The 23,784-nt window shown below is 32.2% G+C and overlaps 1 protein-coding gene across 1 annotated transcript; it reads left to right on the forward strand.

The window, feature by feature from the left end:
• Positions 1 to 1,290: 1,290 nt before the first annotated feature.
• On the forward strand, positions 1,291 to 23,781 carry LOC119637123 (corticosteroid 11-beta-dehydrogenase isozyme 2). Its single transcript, XM_038032960.1, has 3 exons — positions 1,291 to 1,545; positions 22,567 to 23,330; positions 23,501 to 23,781. The coding sequence occupies exons 2-3, from the start codon at positions 22,574 to 22,576 to the stop codon at positions 23,767 to 23,769; spliced, it is 1,026 nt and encodes a 341-aa protein (XP_037888888.1). The 5' UTR covers positions 1,291 to 1,545; positions 22,567 to 22,573; the 3' UTR covers positions 23,770 to 23,781.
• The last annotated feature ends 3 nt before the right edge of the window (positions 23,782 to 23,784 follow it).

Below are 23,784 nucleotides of genomic sequence, written 5' to 3' on the forward strand. Positions count from 1 at the left end.
AGCAGCCGAATCAGTCACGTGAGCTATATTAAGGGCGCTTGATAATTTTGCACTCCTAATTACAATCATTGAAAGCGTAGTAAGACGCGTTCATCTTGGACGTTTAGACTAAGTAATAAGTATCTGAAATGCTGCAAATCTCTTGAGATTTGATTCCAGGTATTGGTATTGGTATAGATATTCCTAGGGTATTGGTTTTCGCAAAAAAAAATAAAAAAAATAAAAAAAGGAAAAGATGAACGAAATCACTTGAAAGTTGCGTTTATCGTGGAATGCGTAAATTTCATGAATTATTTACATATTTATTTACGAATATATCATATTTGCTTTATTTGTGTATATCGCTATAAATCCAAAAAAAATAAATAAAGTCTATTACTTAATGACTTTAAAAAAATTAAGTTAAATTATTTAATTTCCTTTTAGCTTTTCGAAGCTTTTTTTTCTTTTTTTTTTATTTATTTTAATTTCTCAATTTAAACAAAAAGCAAAAATTAACAATTAAAGTTTTGTCGTTATGAATTCTAAGATTTCCTGTCTTTTTGAATGGCGTTCACGTAATCGACAATCCAACCTCACTTACAAGCCTCAATAATAATAATAATAAGCAGCTTTTTTTTTGCAATAAAAAAGTAAAGCTTTAAAACAAAACAAACTCAACAACAATGACAGGGAAAAAACTGCAAAAGCGTTAAACGTCTTGAGCGCAGCAAGCAAATAAGGCTTTTAAAATTTAAAAACTAGTCTTGATTTGCTAGGCTACGCACAAACAACACATTAACTCGGTGAAATCAGTAACGCAGATGCTTAGCTTAGCTTTACGTTTACTTTAAGCGTAGCACACAAAATATAAGCAAACAAAACGAAAAAAAATTAAAATTTTTATTGTGGATAAACACACTCTGTAAACACATCTTTGTAAAGTTGTATTGTAGTAAAACAACTTTAGAAAAAAATAAAAACTGATTACACTAAGCGATCAGTGAGTGGTGTTGGTGGTGGTGGTGGTGGTCTTTACGCGGATTGCACTCAGTCCAGTTTTACTTAAACTCTTGCCTTAGCTTAGCTCATCTAAAGCGACGCTATACAGTTGATGGAACGCGATTCTTACTGAATGGATTTTAAAGTGTTTTTGTTTTTGTTTTTTTTTTTTAAATTTTTGTTTTCTTCTTTTCTTTGATCAATGTAGAGAAAAAGCAGCCTTTCATAAAAACATTTACTTTTCAAACAAAAAAAAAAAAAAAATTAAATAAATAAATAAAAAAATAAATAAAAAACATCAAACTCGTAATTATAAAAAGTAATTATTTTTGAAAAGCAAACTCAATAAAATAAAAAAAATAAAAATTATTATTAAATCTTGTTTTTTGAATATCGATTACACTAAACGAGTTACAACGCATAATAAATATTTTATTTGACATTTTGAAGCGGACTCCTTAAACGTAGTTGTGATTGCTTTTGGCAAATATTTTCACAAAATCGCCTGATAGCATAAGGCCAGGATTTTGAAGGATTTTATGTCGTATTACGAGGGAAATAAAAGTGAGTTAAATTTTTATGAAAACAATGAGAAATAATTTGCTTTGTGGCGCATCCTGGATACCCATTACTTAAATTGAACACATTGAACAATCACTAGTATTTTGTGTTATTGCGGATTATTGGCAATGTATTGTTGATTTTCCATACATACCCCTCCAATTGCCCTCGTGACCAAAATATTTAATCACATTAAGATTTGCTATCCGCAGAGATACACCCTACTTGGTAATATCTGGTCTTTTCGGGTCAAAAAATTGCGGCTGACTTTCTTGCATATAATAATAATAATAATAATGAAAAAAACAAATACGAACATATAGCGCGACAAGGTCGGCCATTAAATACCCTACACAACATTGTCTAACACAATTCTCATTTCTATTATAGTACACAAAATAATAATATCTTGTTTCTACATGAAGGCATATCTTTCACGTGCGTATTTAGGGCGAAGCAGATCCAAAACTCCATATTATGTAGTACAAGTTTAATCCTTACATAAGGCAGGATTCAAACGATAGGCCGGGATGGTAAAGATTATTTTTTTTTTTATAATAAATTACTGTTACGATCATGAAGCATTGAAAATTATAACTTTTCGTCGCGTGAACTTCAGTTCAGTTCAGCCGGTCCAAAGTTTTCATACCAATTTAGAATGCCGAAATACTATAATTTTGTCACTTTTACTGAGAAATTTTGAAAATTACAACTGTTTTCCATATAACGATTTTTCAGAGGAGGACGTTATCTACGGAGTGGTCGAAGAAATGGATCGATCCGAACAATAGCGTTCAATAGCGTTCGTCCTTGGGCCAATACACGTCACTGTACTAAATTTAATCAGACCGACAGACGAGGAGACAGACTTAGATCAATTCAGATAATGATTCTGAATCAATCGGTATAATAAAAGGTGGGCTTATCTTCTTATTACATACGACTGCACTAAGTTAATAGATCCTGTGGTGTAGGGTATAAACATTTTCTACACATGTTTGCTAAAAAAAAATTTTTCAACAATTTTGTAGAAGGGGAAAATAACGGCACTCTCACATAAAAAAGTAATTTTTCCTGACATCTTCTTAGCCGCATGTCTACAGGTCGTAATTTTCTCTTTAAGTCTATGAAATATAGTACGCAATGTCATGAAATATTATTCAACATGTGAAGTGAGTTGCGTAGGATTTTTTGAACAATATTCCTTTTAAAGAAATGACATTAATATTAGATAAATTTTTATACCCTACATCCCTTGCAATCCATTTCGAATCATTTTTTGAATTAATTTTTAGGTTGCGCATGTCTCCGTTGTCTGTCCATTTATAATTACATGCAATTATTTGTGTTCTCCAACCATTTTTGTAACCACTCCTTCAATACTTTACGCCTACAATAAAGAATTCTATCATGAAGCTGTAGCTGAACGTCCGTTAAAAGCTCGATTAAAGTTTTAAGTTTTTGAGCATTGGCTTAAGTATTCGAAAAATTAATTCATTTTAAGTTATGTACAGAAATCTGCTCCTTGTAATGTCTTTTCGTTATTCTTCAATATATCAAGAATCATATCAAACGACGATAACATGATGAAAATGAAAATTTCTTAAGATCGCATTATCCGTAAAGCATGGAGGTAAGACTAAAGTCCATGTTAGCGATAGTTGACTTACCCGCGTCGTCCGTTCTTCAGCAGAAATCATAATCGATTTGGAAAGTCGTCTTTAAGATTAAATTACCACAGGTAGGCTTGCATTGTTAAGATTTTACAATTTAAAACTGTAATGGTTCTATTGCTGCTGTCTCTTGGTCGGCACATTTAATTTCTAGGTAGGTTATGTTACAGGTAACAGGAGTAACATACTTCTGCTTAATGTCGCGTACATTCCGCGATATTTTTAATTTTTTTTATTTGTACAGTTTTGTTAATTCATCCAACGAATTTTGATTATCCTTTCTTGCCCGGATATTTGGTCGCCGATTTGGACACAAACCACGTAAGAACATTATAGTTTGGCAAAGCTGACCCTATACCCCATTGTCTATCACAATTCTTATTTTTATTATAAAACATAAAAATTATATTTTGTTTCTATATAAAGGCATACTTTTTCATGCGTGTATTTATGGGGCAGTGGGTTTAATATGCAACCTAATCTAGAACAAGTTTAATTCCTACATAGGGTAGGATCCAAAAATAGGCTTAGCTGGTCCAAATTTGGTACAGATAATTTTTTTATGTTGCATCATTATTATGATATAATTTTCATCGTGAAAAATTGAATGTTATACATTCTTGCCGTATAAGGGAGTTGAAAAATTTCCTAAGCGAGCTCGAAGTCGAGTTCATACGATTTTAGAATCCCGAAATACTAGCACTTAGCCTCATTTGCCACTTTGAAATTTTGAAAATTGTAATTAGTTTGCATATTCTGCAACGATTTTTCAGAATAGGGCGTTATATGGGAAGTGGTTGAAAAAGTAGATCGATCTGAACGATTTTCAATAGCGTTTATCCTTGGGCGAAAATACGTCACTGTATCAAATCAATCCATAAAAATATCTCAAAAATTGCGTCCTATAGCATACATGCAAATGTACATGGACAGACATCATACAGACAGACGGACAGACAGGCTTAGATCAATTCAGATGATCGGTTCTGAATCGATCGGTATAGTACAACTTAAAACCTTCTGCGTGTTACATACGACCGCACTAACTTAATACACTCTGTACCACAAGTGGGATAGGGTATAAGAAATGGTGAATAGCAGAATATTTGATTTAAGACAAATATCTTTTTTGTCGAAGAGTCTTTCAGTTTAAATCGATGTATTCACCCGGTGCTAGTACACCCTGCAGATAACGCCGAATAACGATGAAGACCATGCGAAGAACATGAAAATTAACAAAGCTGAGCAGTATTTGTTACAGGCATAATTCTAGTCCATGTTAAGGACGAAAATGCACTTGAAGATGTAGTTGAAAATATCTCTGACTTTGTGTAGGAGAAACTTGTTTGGTTTGTGGGAATTTTTGGCATTTTCTGTATATAAAAGCAAGGAAGCAATGGAACAGAATAAATCATATATAAATTGGACTCGAGACTTTATTGTGGTAATTTTATCAACAAAATGCTTTATCTTAATATAAGTTATATAATATAGGTTTTGTATTAATAAACTGTTGGCTCTCAACACGTATACAATATTTAATCGTAAGCATTGTCGTTCATTAAAGTTTGAGAGACACTGCTTTAAAGTATGTATATAAATTCTTATGTTCAGCATTAAATCAATCAAAATTTATATAAAAAATGTAAACGGAATATGTACCGAAAATCTAGTTTCCACTTGTTAAGGCAAAATTTTTGGCACAAACTCAAAAACAATCTTAAATATATAATTGAAAATAATTTTTTTTTTTTTTTTTTTTTTTTCTTTCCAAAGAGCTTTAAACGTTTGAAATTCCATTAAAACTAGTTTTTGATTACCTTTTGATCCAAATACTTGTGCTGCATGGACTTTATGTACGAGGCGACTGCACAGAAGAATTTCTATGCGAATGTGAATGTAAAGAAAGAAACTGTATGCATGCAAGCATGCATGTATGCATGTATGTATGTATGCATATATATATATATATATAAATTGTTTTGTTAAAAAAGATAGGCAGACATTGTTCCGTTAAAACTATCTAAATTATGCATAGACGATATCAGCATTTGCGTGAGTAAGTGAGCGTATGACTGCTCAAAATCGATAGCAACTTGTTAGTATAAGATGAACAACACAGACGAACAGGTTTTTTAGCATTTTTACTCAAACAGAAGACATCGGTATTCAAATGTTTTATCAATTTGTTTACATACATAGGCGCGTACATACATAAATATCAATCAATATGTATATATATATATATATATGTATTATTTCACGTTGCCACTACAGTAAACAATATTAAGAAAATATTTTGGCTTATGTGGGGGACGTGTTTTTTTTTTTTTTTTTCTTCTGTTTCTCCAAATAAAAGATAAGCGCATCCTCATCCCTCATCGTAAGAAATATAGAAAGAAAGAAAGAAAGAAAGAAAGAGTGAAAGAAAGAAAGAAAGAAATGAAGATAAAGTCGGAGAAATCTTTTGGAATCCATTAGACAAAGATGATAATTTGTTGTCTCTCTTATTGAAGGTGTGCCTATACATAGTTATTTATGTATTTATCGACTACAAAGCTTTTTGCGTGCAACTGCTGTTTGGAATGTTGGAGAGATCTTCGTTGTCATTATTGTAATTATCAGTAGGCGTATATGAAATTTTTTCAAATGTTTAAATAAACTGCAAGGTCACGATGAGATCTTCTTCTCAAATTTCGAATATGACTTTAAGGCATTTTTTTTTTTTTTCAAAATATCTTATATCAGTACAGGGGTTCGACCACAATTGATTATATAACAATTCTATCGCCAATATTTTATTAATTGTATATATATATATATGTATTTATGGATATGATTACGCTTAATGGGTTCATGTTGTCCGCTTCGCGGTAAACCATTAACTTATATTAAGATGTTCTGTTGATGCATAAGTAGCAACGGCCTGTGCTACGTTACAATTACGATAGGCGGTGCTTAAGCCTAGCTGACGTATTACCATTATACTAGTTTCGACAGATTTTTGTGAATTTATGGAAGACAAGAAAAAGCAACTCTCTTAAGCATCCGAAAAAGTCGGAAAAATGTTAATTCGCAAACGTTAGACCCGATATCCGATTTTCGCTTATGTTATATACATGATATATGCTAGTTTCATAAGTGCTTTTGACATTTTTGGGAAAAATATTTTCATCTAGATATTAGATAATTAAATTTCGTAACTGTAATTTTAACGAGTTTGTCTAAAGGCTTCCAAAGCAAAATATATGATAAAATCGATATGTATATACGATACGAGTGCGAGTGAAAAATAGTTATGAATGATAAATTTTGGTGGAAATTTCCGAGAATTATTCATACATGCGTAAAGTGTGTAGGCGTAGGAGACGTCCGCGATAAGTTGAAAATGCAAGTCACATTGGACGTAACTCAAACAGCTGTTTTTCTACTAGAAAAACACTCTCTAGAGAGAGAGAGTGAGAGAGAGAGAGAGGGGGAGAGAGAAAGTGTTGTTGGAGTTGGTTTTTTTTACTTACATGGATAAAATCGAAGAAAGCAATTCATAGCCACGACTTCTTCTCTTAAACTTGACATTTTGACGACACACGTTTGGAAATCTGCTCAATTTTTTCTACCCTACACCAGATGGAGCATAGGCATATGTAATTTGTACGGAAAGTCTTGCAATTTTTAAGATAGTTTCACGGAAGGTTTATAGCCCGAACGCTATTGCAATGGGAAGCTTATACGACCCCCCACAACCCCTTGCTCGCAATATTACGCGTTACTTTGAACAATTGTGTATCTAAATATTAGAAATTAAGGTAAATATCTGGATAGGTTGGTCTAATTTTTGAAAATACCTCGCATATGACCCTTCATAAGAAAAGTAAGCGTTCGTAAGGTAAGAACTGCCAATATTAGTACTTTAACGGAGAAGCTAATTTCACCAAGTTAGAGTCACGTAGATGTGCTTTCGAGACTCCATCATATATAAGGATTCTCATAAAAAGTAAATTTTCATATGATAGAGAAAAGCAATTTTTAATGAATTTATGATGAATGTAAATGAAAAATTTCGTGAGGAGAGGTATAAGGTATTAAGTGATCGGCCTTGTCCAACTATGATGTCTTTTGTTTGTTTTTATTAAGGTTTTTTCGCTAACTACAAAATTTTTATTTAAAAAAATTTTCAAATGACAAGCTTCGCTGCTAAGACGTACACATATATGTAATTATTATCATTGCTTTTTTCATTATTGTCGTCTTTTTTTCTGTATGTATGCGGTATATGATTATTATAATATAATATGTTTAAGAAGCGCATATATATTTTTTCGCAAAAAGACCTTTAAAAAATTATATGATCTCAGCACATGCTCACATTCCAGAATGAGTTAGAGTGAGAAAGACTAACTACGAAAATGCAAGTCGTGAGCTCATATTTTAAAATAATTGCACAATTGAAAAAGTTGAAAACGAGAAGAATAGCATTTTGATATGTGAAGTGAAGCTTAGTAAACTCTTAATGGAATGCAGCGATTTTTCGTACCATTATCAAAACCAGTCCTATATATGATCATGAAATCGAATCTTTAATATTTTATAATAGAAATTCCAAGTCCATAATAATGACTTGACATTTGAGTGTCTGCTCTGCTGTGCAAATATATAGGAGTTTGCTGTCCTGAATTTGGTTCATATTTATCTATTTTTCGAATCACTTCCCATATAGGAATTGTTACGAAAAGTAAGTTTTTCTATGAAAAAAAGGTCTTGTTTTTAGCAAAAGAATTCTATAACGAAAATAGATAAAGAATAACAATTTCTTACCCAAGGTTATCAGTTTTGATTTTCTTGTATGAAAATTGAGCCCTCACATGGCTTAGGGCGGTGAGCTTTAGGGTTTTAGGACAAAAATGGATGATAGTAGAGTTTGCCTGTGTCGAACATTTGAAGTTGTTTGCAAGACAATTGCTTGCATCACCTCATCGTTCAAAGACGTTCACCATCTTACTAATGTTGGCTATACTTGACAGGCAGAAGCTTTTGCCTTGGCAAGGGAAGATACTGCTTCTTTATATTATGTAACTATCGAAAGGTATTGAAGGATGCCGTTAACATAGCAGCTTAGATTTTCGGGGTCCTTATCAAACGAGGAGAATAGATTCATTTTGAGATAGGCTTTGAAATTATTTCTTTCTTGTTTATCTATATAAATTATATATGCACGTATATAAAGAAGTGATGATTACGAAAGTCGAAGCGATCTGATCTCAAACATTGTGATAATAAAGAGTTTGGGAAAAACCAGGTCGACGTTTCCTATACTATAACAGCTTGAATCTTGCACTGGGTCGATCATATGCGATTTTTAACAGCAGCATGATCAAAAACGCTGAAATTAATCTATGATAATTCAGAAATGAACAGCGACAAGGTGGTAGAGATAAACTGAAAGGTAAACTTTACAATTTCAGCAAATAACTTTCACATTTAGTAAACGATCGTCCGGTGCGTAATGAATAGGGAGATATTAGCACAATTAGCCACCGTCACCTTTAGCTGCCATTGTTAGCAGTCAAATATCATAAAGTATAAAGTAAAGTCATTGCGTTTAAGTGAAATTTAACAAATATTTTACATAATATATTTGAACGTTTTAACAAATCGATTGTTTACCAAATTCATATCAAATTGCGTACAGCGTATGCATGCTTAAAAGGCAGAGACATGTGTAATAATACGCGAATGGGTAAACAGGCAGGCGGTGCCTCTGTCCTAATAAAAAATTTCACCCCCCTTTCGGACTATATTAAGCGATAAGTAATTACAAAACTAAAATGAGTGGATCCACTATAGTTGGACCAAGTCGGCCATTAAGCACTAGACCACTTCGCCTAATTCATTCGCGTTCATTTAGGGTCATTCGATTTATTGCTACATAAATGTTTGCTTCTCATAACCACATACAGATGACGACTAAAATATATAGACCTATGCGATCCAAATTTGCTGGGATTAATAGTATATGTCAAATTACTCTTATAGATTAATTTTCATTATATGGACTATGAAATATAAAATGTTTTTTTTTTTTTTTTTTATATATGTTAAGCGTGGAATTTTTGTTGCATCACGTACACGTGGGGGAAAGTACAAAAAATTGTCTTTTTCGTAATAGTAAGTTTAATGACAAGTGATTGCAAACAATTGGCCGATGCAAGCCATTTTCAGTAGGTTTCGTTCTACGACTAAAACACTTGATATGGCATCAAATCATGTTGAATTGTTTCGAAAATTACGATGCATAACTTGAATATAAAAATACATGAACAAGGCAAGCAGATCAACAGACAAACAGATAGATTGGTGGATGGATGGACGGATGGACGGACGGACGGACAAGTGTTAAGATTCGGAAAATGATTCTAAATCGTTTGGCAGGCAAAATAAAAGTTGCGTCTACCATAATTACTTCGCGATATTACATACATCCGCATAAACTTAGTATACTCTACACCATCGCCAGCGGTGTCAAGTGCAATAAAATGCATAGGAGTGGCCTTAATTGTTACTATGTTCAATTCTTGATTTGTTAATTATGTCAATTACATCAACTTACATGAAATGTTCTCATCGGATTTTAAAATGGATTTTAAGTCACCTTTCTACTAAGCTTGGCATCATGCATACCTTTAAAGATTGATAGGATGATTGTAATGAGCATTTAAAATGGAAAATGGAAATGGAAATGCAATAACAACAAAAATCATAATAATCATTGAAATTCATAATCAGTTCTATGACCGAATGAGTGCATTACAAAGTGGTTTTATGTAATTGTAAAGGAAACGGAAATGACTGCACATAGCTTTTTGCAGACAAAACGACTAACGACAATAATAATAACGAAAAACACTGCATGTCCATATTTAAGCATATAGAAAAGCTTTATACGCTTCGAAGTGAATTATGAATACCTCTCTCCGTACGGGCGAAGATTGCTTACCTACCTATTACAATATTATACTAATTTCAATATATATATATATAAATATATACATTTTAATAATCTTAAGCAGACACACACCCTTCTGGCACAATATACAGTATATACCTAGATCCGCGATCGTATACACTCTATGCTTTTGCTCTTCTCAAAGTCAAAAAAAAAAATAAATAAATAAATAAAACAAAAATTCAAAACAAAAGCTGAAAACAGTTCTTCAGATTAGGTCTGCAAATGGATGGAAAAGTCGTTTAAAAACGACATAAAACTGAATCAAGTTTAAGAGGAACGTGACAAATATCAATATATTTTTATTTATTTTTTACCTTCAATAGCAAATTATGATCATCTAGAATTTAAGTGAAATATTATGTACTTGAGATATCATAAAATTTATAATGACAGTTATTCTGTTCCGGCCGGTTCGCCGCATTGATGCGGTCATAATTAATAAAATAAAAAAAAAAAAAGAAGTTGTGTTGACTTGACGAGCATTGAAAACATCGCTTTCAATAATCATTTTTATTCCGTTTGAGTCGCATTTATCACCGGTCAATATCATATATGATATATGCGAGTGCTTTTTACTTGCTTTGATTTATTGTCCAAGGCTTTAAGTGTCTTTTGGGAAAGGGGCATTTTCTTTTTTTTTTCTTTTACATCCATCACAGAAGTTGTATTAAACGTTGGCAATGCATTGAAATACGTGCACAAGCTAGCAAGTAATGTCCACTTTTTGGTGGTTGGAAAATTTAATGGTCTTAGCTAGCTGAGCTGAGCTGAGCTGAGTTACTTACTTACACGCTTATCAACTATATCAAGTTACATACATTTGTGTTTCTTTTATTAATTGTCGATTTTTCTTATTATAAAATGTTTGTCTGCCGCATTAGGCAGAGAGTTAGGTCGAGTGTAGAACTGTGCTTCTTATCTAATTTTATTTTGGAATTCTGATAGAATTGACCTCTCCATCAAAATGAATCATTCTTGATGCTTAACTTATATAACGTCCGGTAGTCGTGTATAGCGTATTAAAATATTGATTAAAAAGCAACTAAAAATTTATGGAAAAAGTGAAAACAAAGGCCATTGCACATAACAAAAGCCAAAATCAATCAATATTAAAAAAAAATAATAATAATAATAATAATGATAAAAAAAAAATAAAACCTGAACATGAAGGTAACATTTTCTGAAGAAAATAAATACAAACATTAGACTCATCGAATACCCTATCCATAATGCGCTGTAATACAATTTTATATCTTTTTTCGTTACAAAATCTCAAAAATTATTGTTCATCTCTTAGGCGGGATCTTTAAATAAGACTGCTATAGCGCGACGTCCATTCGCCCATATATAGTTCGCCTGCCGTAACCTGCCCATACAATTTTGAAATTGTCATTGTTGCAGTACTTTTCGTTTCACGCGATAGACCATTTCTATCTGCGGTTGTTCTTCGGCAATCTCTACGCAACTCTAGTCCGTCAAGCATGCCGTTTTCAGAACTGATTCCGTTCAGTTCCTTTATAAAGATCAGTACATTTTATATCATTACATTTTTATTTTTTGGCATGATTCAGTTCAGGACAACATCCCGATAATAGCAAGCTTCACTGTTACGAATTCGGATAATTCCAGACGATTTAATAACCGATTCAGAGTTTTCTTTTTAGTTATTATTCCTCCCAACGATAATAAGTTTGGCGATCGTAGGACTACATGTAAAATCGTCAGACAAAGAATCGTCTCTTGACAAAGGCAATAGGCCAACAATCTTAGGTAGTCCCCATGCGAAAAATAGATAATGCGAGTAATGGAGAAGCATACGTAAGGGCGTGATCAAGAGGAATTTTTTAACAAAATTTGAGCTAAAGCAACAATTAAGTCTTCTAAGCGATAATTTTCTTTAAGACCGACTCATAATTTCATATTGATCAGGAATACATATATATACATATATATATGTATGTAGTTTCTCAATTTTTTTTTTATATCTATGAAAGATATTTCTTCGCAAAATCTCAAAATCCGATCACTTCAATGACAAATATAATATAAAAGAAAAAAAACAAAAAAAAAATGTCTTCAAACGCTAAGCGAAACCACGGCATCGAATCGTTGCCAAAATAATTTATCAAAATTAGATTTAATGGCTAATTAACTGCGAGCAGTTTTTACTTTTTTTTTTTCATGACTTAACGGTTTCATTAACTTGCTGTTTTAAAAGTAAAGCAAATTAGTTCCTTCGCCAAGGACAACCGAAAACTGAAAATGTTAAATTTTATTGATGAGAAAAAAAAAAAAAAAAATATATATATATATATATATATATGTTACGCAAAACTTTAATATAATTCTCATTCAGTTTAAATCGATTCTTTTGAATGTTAGCGCAATGATTGCAAATGGATTGGATTGGATTGGTTGATCAGGTACGCTGGCATAGTGCATTTCTGGGAATTTATATATAAGCTTACCTATAAACTATGGCTTAACTTATGTATATTCAAAAATTCGAAAAACTGTGGCTCGTACGAGCAGCTAAATTGATAAAATAACAGCCGGACGCAAGCTTCACAGATGCCATAACGTATATATATATATATACGTTCTATATATATATATATATACTCTTGATTAGCATCAAATTCGGAATCGATTGAAGCACGTGCAACTGTATGTCTGTCTGTTTGCGTAATGCCTATGGTAAATGTGTTCCCAATCGCAAAAATTCAGATATCGAGTGCGGATTTGGCAAAGCCATTGGAAATCTTTACCGGCACAATGACGTTGAAAACGAACCAAATTCATCGAAGAATTTTATGTTCGTCTATCATTCTACTAGCAAGCAACCGTCCATCCAATAATAGGAAGTATTGAAGTATATCTAATTTTTTTTTTTTTCTTTGATACTCAGCAAGGGGGATCAGGGGCGGAGGAGTTTGCTTATTTTGTTTTTTTTTTTTTCTTTTGTAGTGTATGTAACACCCAAAAAGGGAGACTTCAGAGATCCTATAAAAAAAAGTCATATCTGTCCGTCTGTGTGTCTATCTCATATTTGTTGGGGGGGGCCAAATTGATTAGAACAGAAGTCCGTAGTGAAGCATAAACTGAATGCAACTCTGTTTTTCTTCCATTCCTGCTCTTTACTTGGAATTTATTAAAGTTAGAAAACTGAAATTATCAACATTTACTTTGCGATATATTCGTCTCTTCACGTGCAAAAATGAAAAAAAAAAAAAAATCGGCCATGCCCATACCAAGTTACAAATGATTAAATTTTGTATTTTCTTCATCCTTTTAAGGCTTTATGCTTATTTATCATAAGGCAAAGAAGAAGAAGAAGACATGTATTATACACTCCTCATACGATGATGTATTATCTGCCCAAATATGGGCTAATTCTAAAATGAATAGGGTAGAGGCCGCAATTACGTTTTTTCTTAATAATACCAGCGAAATGGGTAACAAATAGAAGCGACTTGAAAAGTAGAAAGCGAAAAGCATAGTATAAGAAATTCGATTGACTGATGAGAGATTCGGTTACAACCGAATATAACTTTCCTAACTGTTACAAGACAAGTATATCGAATCTTCTATCGAATAACGCGGTCCATTACTTTCAGTCTCGCTAGCCCTCGCTTTGAGGGCTAAAAGTGAAGCGTGCATGTTACAGGCGCTCGTCTCAAGCATTTATCATTCAACAAAAATTAGGGGGGTCTCAGCAGCGATAATTGGCAAGCATTCGCTCTCTCTGTATCGTTTTGGAAACTCGACAAAAAATATTCCTTCCTTTCCGATTTTATTGTTTGTGTTTAACTTACTAACTTTGGCTTCTTCTCATTGCTATAGGATATGGGAAATTAATTGTGAAATGTGAATCGAAGAAAATATATGAAAAAATAATAATAGTACGTATGTACAATTGCAATCATAATAATGATATTTTTCAATTAACTTTTTTCGATGCCTCATTTCGAATGTAAAACTCAATTGACTGGGAGTCAAGTTTGGTTTTTGTAGAATAACTGGCACATAATTGCAAATTAATAACGCTTAGCAACGTGAATGATGAATAATAACAATTTTAGCACGCATTTACTGCTAAGCATTCACATATACATATATATACAAACATATGCATACATGTATAGGTTTTGTTATGTAACAGTTACACAATGATTCACCATTTATTACATATCAACTGCACTCAAAAATATATTCATTTGAAAATATGGCAGAAAATGTATAAAAAAAAAAAAATAAATAAATAAATAAATAAATAAAAATGAAAAAGAGAAAAAAAGCAATAACCCTGTATATTGGCTTGTAATGTATGTGTATCTCGAAAAAAAAAAAAAAAAAAAAAACTCACACAATTTGGGTCAAATTAAACAATTTTCATTCCAGCTAATGCTGTTGTTGTTTGCTCATGTTTACATGATGGTTGTTCTGTTGGAATGTTTGTGCAATTTGTGCACAAATCCACCAGCGAAAGATTAAGTTATATTAGTTTCTTTGCTTTATTTGCGGCTACCAAGCTAAACCGGATCGCTTTCGCCTTTGTTGTTATTATAATTGATCGTCTCTCGATTTGCTCTGGCAGTTGCCAAACTTCCTAAAATCTAAAAAACAATTTTTTTTCTCATTTAAGAATAAACCCAAACACGCCGTCAACTTGAGCTTTGAAGAAGAATTCAAGTTGTACGCGTCGTTTTATTGAAAGCACATGTCGCACAACGCGACAATCGCAAGTCGACACAACGAAGCGATTAATTCAATTTACTAACAGGCACTCACTCATGATGCTCCTCCCCTCCGTCGGCGTTTTGATATCTTCTATTAATTAGAACTTTTTTAACAAGTTGTGAACGTTAGATTTATTGCGGGTGGTGATGGTACATATGAAGGCATGTAATGAATAAACTGAGATATGAGATTTTCATAAAAAGTTTCGCAATCGGGAAAAGTAGTGAAATAAATGTCACGACATTAAACTTAAAACGAGGCAAACGAAAGTGAAAATGTTTTTTTACGAAAAGACGCCCCCCCTCCCCCCTCCCCCCACCTTCGTAGGCGAATTGATATATTGTACCTTATAAACTTAAATTAAATTCAGATTAAGTGAATTTATTACACAAATTGAACAAGATATGTATGTACACTTGCTTATAATTATATTAAAAGAAAAATGAAAAGGGAAAGGAAGGAGGGAAAGAGAACTAGAGAAACTATAATAATAAGCAAAGGAAAACAACATTAACTTATATGATTTAAATTAAACTAAACGAATGTACATATACTGTGCGTGTGTGTGTGTGTGTGTGTGTTTGTGTTAGCATCCAATTAAATGCTAATAACAATAATCAGACATATTTAACGGTTTTTTGTTTGTTTATTTATTTTATCATTATTATCAGGTATTAGCGTGATTTGGCGTTTAAAGCGTTTAAAATCTTGTTATTGGTTTCATTATTATTATTATTACTATTATTATTATTATTATTATTATTGTTGTTGTTGTTGTTGTTATTGTTATTTATTGTTAATGCAGTTTATTAACCTTTCTGGTTAAGTTGTTATCATATCTTGCATTTGAAAATACCAGTTAAAGACAAAAAAAAATAAGACCAAACAATTCAAGGTGAAGAAAAACCATAAGTCAAACAACGCGTTACGTTGACTTTGAAAAAGATATAAATCGTGAATGAAAAACAAGAAACTATAACAACAATAACAGCAGCGAGTTGAATAAAAAATAATTTTCAAGTTCAACGTTAAGAAAATGCAAACGAGGTAACAATAGGAAACCTCTCAGCAGAAGAGCCAAAGCGAACGTTTTATTATTTTTTCCTCTTTTTTTTTTTTTTTTTTTTTTTTTTTTTTGAAATCATTGCAAAGGTTACAACATTTCGCAGAGCATTGTATGATGATGATGATGATAATGATGATGAGTTGAATTGAGTTGCGGTGACGGGCGGTGTTGGATGAGAAAAAGTTACAGAAGCTGCTAATACGATGAAGAGGAGAAACACAAAATTTTCTTCGCTGCCCATTAGTTCAGATACAATAATAACGATGACTTTTAAGCGAAATCGTGCCAAATCTTGACCTCGATATTTACAAAATTTCTCAAATACACCTACACCTAGCTAAGTAAACCGGGAGATACACGCTGCTCAAAACTATATACATTTGTAGACATATGTAGACATATATATAGATTGCTACTGAACTGTAATGTGACCAACTAAATTTCCGATAGATGTCCATCATTTTCTTCGCGGCTAATAAGCTTGAAATGCAAATTTTTTTTTTTTTTTTTTTTTTTTTTTGATTTATGCGCATAATTATTTTTCGTTTGACATTTGTTTAAAGATATATTGATTTTTTTTTTTTTTTTCTTTTTTAACGATCTCAACGTTCGGTTGAATAGAGGAAGAGATTCGCGCATATATGTTCTATAGAAATGTATACCGTTACAACTAAGCTAAACTGGCGATAATTTGATGCAACGCGACAACGAATCCGGAATATCTTTCTATTTATATAAAAGCAAATGGAAATGAATTTGATTTCTTATTAAGTGTTAGCGAGCGTATCATGTAATATATCAAAAAAAAAAAAAAATCATTTTATTAAAAAGTCTGGGCCGCTTGATCGCTTAAATATGTCGTTTTTAAGATACGAATCGAAAAATTTGAGTTTCATAGAAATGAAAATTACTTCCACATTCACTTCTATACAACATTTATTTACTCTTACCGTAAATAGAGTCTTTCGTTTTGTAGCAACATTTTGCCAAAGATTCAACCGACTTTTGAGTTGATTTTGTTAATACCAAGTTTGAAGCGTTAATGTAAACGTGTTCGCCAAAAATTTGCAACACATTTAAAGATTACTTTTAGCTGCTGATTATCTTTTTATGTATATGGTACAGTTGCGATTTTATAGCAACTGAGCAACTGAATAATAATAAGTTATGGTCACGCAGAGGGAAAAAGTGCTGTGCTGCATGCAAAAATGGTCGAAAAAAAAAAGAAAAAAAGCAAAACAGATAGAGCCCATTAAAGAATTTATTTTTCGTATGCACTGAGGCATAAAATTGCACACTGCCAAAGTCCAATTTCAAAATGAAGAAGAAGAAGAAGAAGAAGAAGAAGAATAAGAAAAAAATGCTTTTTTTGTTGTTTTTTTGCTTTCTTTTTTTTGAAGCTTACTTACAAAGGCGTTAAGACGCCAACAAAATATTAAAAGCAATGGCTCCGAAAACTAAAAGAAGACGACAGAAAAGCCTATTAGTAGACGGAATTTAAGCTAAGCGAAGAAAGAAAGTGAAGAAATATTGCGTTGATTATTTTAGTTATCTAGCAATACGAATAGATATATATATATATATATATATATATATATATATATATGTATGCGCGTATGCACAAAGTATAGGTGCATTAATGGTGCATTGCGTTTTACGTACAACACATACAATACACAAGTATTGTATGTTTGTAAAAAATGAGAAAGTTACACTTAAAAGCGAAGGTAAACGAATTACTTTTTTTTTGCAAATATTTCTTATTCGTTTGCTTGGACAGAACGATTGATGATTGTTGATTTATAGAAAGAAATGTGTGTCAGTTAAATGATTGCAATGTTTCGTTTATACAGGGCGGAATAGCGGGGGGGGGGCAAAAAAAAATTTCCTATCATTTTTATTTTCAATTGATCGCAAATTTGTTCGAATACCTGTTAGGCTTATGCTACTTCAGTGTTTTCGGGTTAGTCCAAATGTTTAATATTATGATTTTGCTGAAGCCAAAAACGATTTACTACGATCAGTCTACTCCGCACACATCTGCAATTAAGTAGAAAATTATTTCTCTTATACAGTTAGAGTGTTAAGGTGAATGCAGTTACTCCGCAGATACCTATTTACCAAATTAAGTTATGCAATACGATTGACAATTGATCTTGTAGCGGATAAGCAATTTAAAGCAATATTGTCCGTTTGCAAGTTTGCGAATGTTATAAATCTTCGCGAAGACATGCGCTCAACGCTAATTAACCAAATGTTAATTGTTTAATAGACCATAAAAGTTATTAGTTGAGTAAACGTGTTACGTTTACAAATATATACAAAGAATGGCCTTTAGACTCTCTTGCACACAAATTTTGTAAATTGCACACGGTCTTCGAAATTTTGCAATTAAGTTCAACAATACGAAATCGATCGAACTCATGGTTGACTGATTATATAAACTTTTCATTATTAATAGTTTTTTCGAGGCGACATATAAATTTTCGTTTTTCTTTTGCAATACTCGGAAATGGGCGGAGTAAAATTTATCTAATTGGAAAATAATTTCAATCGGCCTAACTGTCATATGATTTCCATATTCATTTAATATAAATAATTTTGTTAAATGGCGTCAATGATCAACGGTATAATAAAAATGTAATAAAAAAAAAAAAAAAAAAATCATAGCAACTATTGTTGATAAAAAAGCTTGATTGGATTCAATTTTATTGAATTAGAAGAACACCCTATCCTCCTAAGTGGACGAGTAGGCAATGAGCCTCGACTAGCAACTCAATGATTGTGGATTCAAATCTCAAATGCGGTAGAGTTTTTAATAAAAGCCGAAAGCCATAGACATTAGAGCTTTAAGATCTTTAGTCTTAGAATTTATTCTCTGGCTAATAAATTTATAATAATAATAATAATAATAATAATAATAATAATAATAATAATAATAATAGTAATAATAGTAATAATAGAAGAGAACACTTTTGTTGGTTCTAACAAGATGTCTATCTATCTACTTGTCCTATAATTCGTTTGAGAGAATTTTTGTGTTGAATGGCTTTTGCTTTTCTCTCAATTCTCCTTCAATCGTGTATTCTTAGTCTATCTAAAATGCGTGCAATGTTGTACGCATGTACAATTTCACTTAGGTACATTCTGGACAAATGTGCAATAATAACATTCCAGAACATACGGTACAATGTTTTTGCCTTGACAGCCTTCTCTTGGTATTCCTGTGATTTCGCAATAAGTTGTTGCTGTTATTGCTGCTGTTGTTGTTGTTGTTGTCGTTGTTCATTGACGATCGAAAATAGAAATGGAAAGATCATATAAATCGCATCGATCATCATTATCATCATCATCATCATCATCATCATCGAAATAGACATAGGTACATAAAAGTTGCGTTCTTTTCTTTGCTTTTTACCCATTTCTCTAGTTCATTATGTGCCGCTTTGCTCAAACGGGTTAGTGTGTCATTAAGCTAAGTTAAAAGAAATGTTTTCCATTATTTGTTTTTTTTTTAATTTTCGTCTGTTTTTTTGTTTTGTTTTTTTTTTTTTTTTTTATATACACATATATATAACCTGACTGTTTAGCTGGCTGCGCATGGCTATCAATGATATATTTTTGAAGTGAGAGGTTTAAGAATTTTCATCAATACGTACATGGAATTGTATACCGATTGCAGTGACGTATGTTTAGTTTGTTTACTTCTTTCTGATATCAGTTTTTTTTTTTTTATGTAATTCTGCCCTTAAGATAATCAGCAGGATGACTGAAGACTGATGTAGAGCTAATAATAAGGATTGCAATTTTGCTTATTCGATATCAAGTGGACTTGGATTGGATCTGTCTTAAGAGAATTCATTATTGAATGTCTATCGATGGCTTATATATCCTACATCTCGAACGCAATACAAATGGGATGCCAAGAAATAATAAAATTCTCTCAAGCAGGATAGAATAAAGAAAACATACTTTCATCCATACATTAGAGCGAATTATGAATAGCTGCCAATGCAGTCAGTTAGAATCTGTTGTTGGTATTTGCTCACTAACTATAATTCACCGAAACAAGCACATGACGTCTAAGAGGTGGGGAAATATTTTCTGGCAGTATTTCTCTATTCATTGTTCTGCAAGTGTGCATGATACAATTACTTCGCCGCTTCTGTCGATACCACCGATCTTATTGGCATAATCAAGGACTATTTTTCCTGGATTTTTGCCGGGCAAGGTGCGTTTTTTTTTTTTTTTTTTTTAAAGATAGATCCACCTTTTATTATACTGATCGATTCAGAACCGATCATCTGAATTGATCTAAGCCTGTCTGTCCGTTTGTCCGTCTGATATCTTTCCATGTAAATTTGTGTTCGACCTGCTGCTCGCAATTTTTGAGATATTTCCATGAAATTTGGTGCATTAACGTGTTTTGACCCAAGCACGAACGCTACTGATTAATATAACGCCCTATCCTAACAAATCGTTTCATTGAAACATATTGCAATTTTTCAAAATTTCTCGTCAAATGTAGATAAGTAGTAGCATTACAGCATTCTAAATTGGTATGAAAACTTTGTACAGGCAAGGGTAATTTTTGAACCCTCTCTCATATAACGAGAAGTAAAAATTACCCGAGAAAAAGGTGTAATTTCCAATGCTTCATGATGAAAGTTACATCATAATAGTGGTTTATTACAAAAAAAAATAACCTACACCAAATTTGGATTATCTCGGCCCATTTTTTTTGTATCGTACCCTATGTAAGGATTTTCACGAAAATTGATCCTTTGTAAAGCAGAAAAAGGTGATTGAAATTGATCCATAATAACAATTTCATATAAAAATGAACTCTACAAAATTTGGACCATATTCGGATGCTGCCCTATGTAAGGATTATACTTGTAGTACATTAGACCGTGTTTTCGGCCCGCTGCTCCATAAATACGTACATGAAAAATATGACAATATAGTGTAGGGTATTTAATCGACGGTCTTGGCCGACTATAATGTCCTTAGTTAAGTCCTAGATCTATCTAAAGCCGTTCTGCGTATTACATACGACCACACTAACTTAACCTACCTAATACTACAAATGGTATAGTATAGGGTATAAAAATATGAATAGAATCAGTAATATATAAGGTCCGATTTGCCTTGAATTTATAATAGAATTTACATTGATTTATTGGAATTTGAATAAATAAATATAATAAAATGAAATAAATAATATGAACAATTTTAGTTTAGTCACGTTTCATTTCTTATTCAAAGCGGCGACACACAATAAAGTTTCTAAGCTAAAACGAAAATATATGTTTATTATTATTATTATTATTGTTATTATTATTAATATTATTAATATATTTATGCTTTATTTTAATTGCAATTTCATTTTACTATAATACTTTTTATGGGAAATGCTAAAATGAAAGCGAAAGCACAAACTTTGGAGGAAATTTACGAAAATTGAATTGAATTTTGTTTTTTCTTCCACTACTCCTTAATCAGGAAATCAAAAAATGAAGAAAAACTTTTTAAAAAATTTCCTGTTAAAATTGCTTTTATAGTTTCCGTGTCTTGCGCCAACTATCCATGACTTCAGACTTTACTTCTAAAAAGAAATCTTTTTGGTTTTTTTTTTTTTTTTTTTTTTTCGCTTTTCTATTTTTTTTGTGTGATTGTGTTGGCCTTTTTTATTTTTGCTTTTGCTTTTTTGTATGCACACACATTAACCAGCTAGGTAGAGATTTTCTTTTTCTAACGTCTTTCTGTTTTCGTATTTTACGGTTTATTTAGTAAACTTTTTAGTTTGCATTGTATTACTAATTGTATGTATGTATGTATGTATGTATGTATGTATGCATGTATGTATGCATGTATGTATAATGTGTGTGCAGTCGCTGTTGTAATGCCTAATAACTCTGCCTGTATGGACATATAGTTTAGCTTCTGCCTTATGCCCGAGAAACTAATTTTTTATAAAAACTCTCTACTGGTTCGTTGGACGTTTGGCATGTTTTATTATTATTATTATTATTATTATTGTTGTTGTTGTTGTTGTAGTTTTTGTTGAAACCTTTTATTATCATATACTCATAGAAATTCAAAGTAAGCGAATAAAACGCTTTTAAAAACTATTACATTCATTTTTTTTTTGTTTTTGCTTTTGCAAAATTTTCGAATTACATTTTAAATGCGTAGAAATAAAAATTAGACAAATTTCCAATTTATTGACAATATTTAAGCAACTCATCTTCAATCGAAATTGTTTATCATACTTTGAGAGAAAATTAATTTCATCAATGCCTTCGATCACTTTTACTTTTAATTCAATTCTCGCGATTATCAATATCGCGTAATGCTAATATGGCAAATAGACAACGAACAGAACGATGTAATGATAACATTCGCTGTCACGTTTACAGATTTATTATGAAGATAAACGAAGCAAAACTTGATTTATCTTTAATTTTATTAATTGCATTATATATTTTATTTTATCCCATTACTATTTTTTATTTTTTTTTCTTTCAATTTTTTAGCTATGTCATGATGGAACCTATGACTGCATTAGTTTTAGCTTTTCAATTACTGGCACTTTTCTCCATAGCCGGAGCTTTAATTATTTATCTGATTTGTAAAGTTCGCGATGATGATGTTAAGAGGAGTGAGCCATTAAAGTCGAATACGGTTTTGGTAACCAGTGCCGATACTGCTTTGGGTCTGCAATTATGCACACATTTGGCTAATAAAGGTTGCTGTGTTATAGCCGGTATGCGTGACGGTGTGAATAGTTTACCAGCAAAATTATTGGTTGGTTGGTTGAAAATGCGTGAATTCACTGAGGCACCGGTCTGTGGCACAATTATACCTATACTATTGGACGTAACACGCGAGGATATATTACGTGATGCTACGTCAACTTTAGGTTCACATTTATGTCCGGGGGAACAGGGTATTGCCGCGGTTATTAATACCAGCGGTACTTTCTGCAAGGGACGGATTGAAACACAAGAGTTAAATCAGATGGAACAAATGTTTAAAACGAATATATTGGGCTCATTGCGTATAGCTAAGGCATTCGTTAGCTTCTTGCGTCCAACACGAGGTCGTTTGATTTATTTGGGTGCTGGTAGTAGTGGCGGTAACTCAGAAGGTATGATCGCCTACCATGTATCGCGTGTAGCCACCGATAAATGTGTGCAAGAGTTAAGGCGCGAATTGCAACCGTTCGGTGTGAATGTAGTGTTTTTGGACACTTGCGGTTTGCATGCCGAGACGCTCTATAAACCGCCAACCGCACAAAGTAAGTTTCTTTTGCAACCAGCAGCCGCAACAACAGCGAGGCACTCAACAAGAAAATTGGGTTGCTAATCAATGTTGAGTGACTAAGTGTTAATGTGATGGTTGCTTTGCTTGTTGCATTTTGTAAAAAGAAAAAAAAAAATTTCTTTTATATAATTTTTCTATCTTTAGTCTCCAGTGGTGCCCCAACAACCTACACAGCTAACGTTTTAAGTTCAAATGCTTTGCATGTAGTGGAGCGATCTCTATGGGATAATGTACCACATGAACGTTATTCTTTATTGGCTTCTAATAAATATCATTTCACACTGCCATGCCGTTCTTCCTTGCGTCTAAACAACAAGAACAACAACGCCGATAACAATTCCAACAACCTGAATAACAATAATAAAAGACGACAAAACTTTTCTTTAATAATGGGTGCAGTACAACGCGTTTAAAAATTTTCAAAACTA

This window comes from Glossina fuscipes, unplaced genomic scaffold (genome assembly GCF_014805625.2).
Source record: "Glossina fuscipes isolate IAEA_lab_2018 unplaced genomic scaffold, Yale_Gfus_2 43, whole genome shotgun sequence".
Classification (NCBI taxonomy): Eukaryota; Metazoa; Arthropoda; class Insecta; order Diptera; family Glossinidae; genus Glossina; species Glossina fuscipes.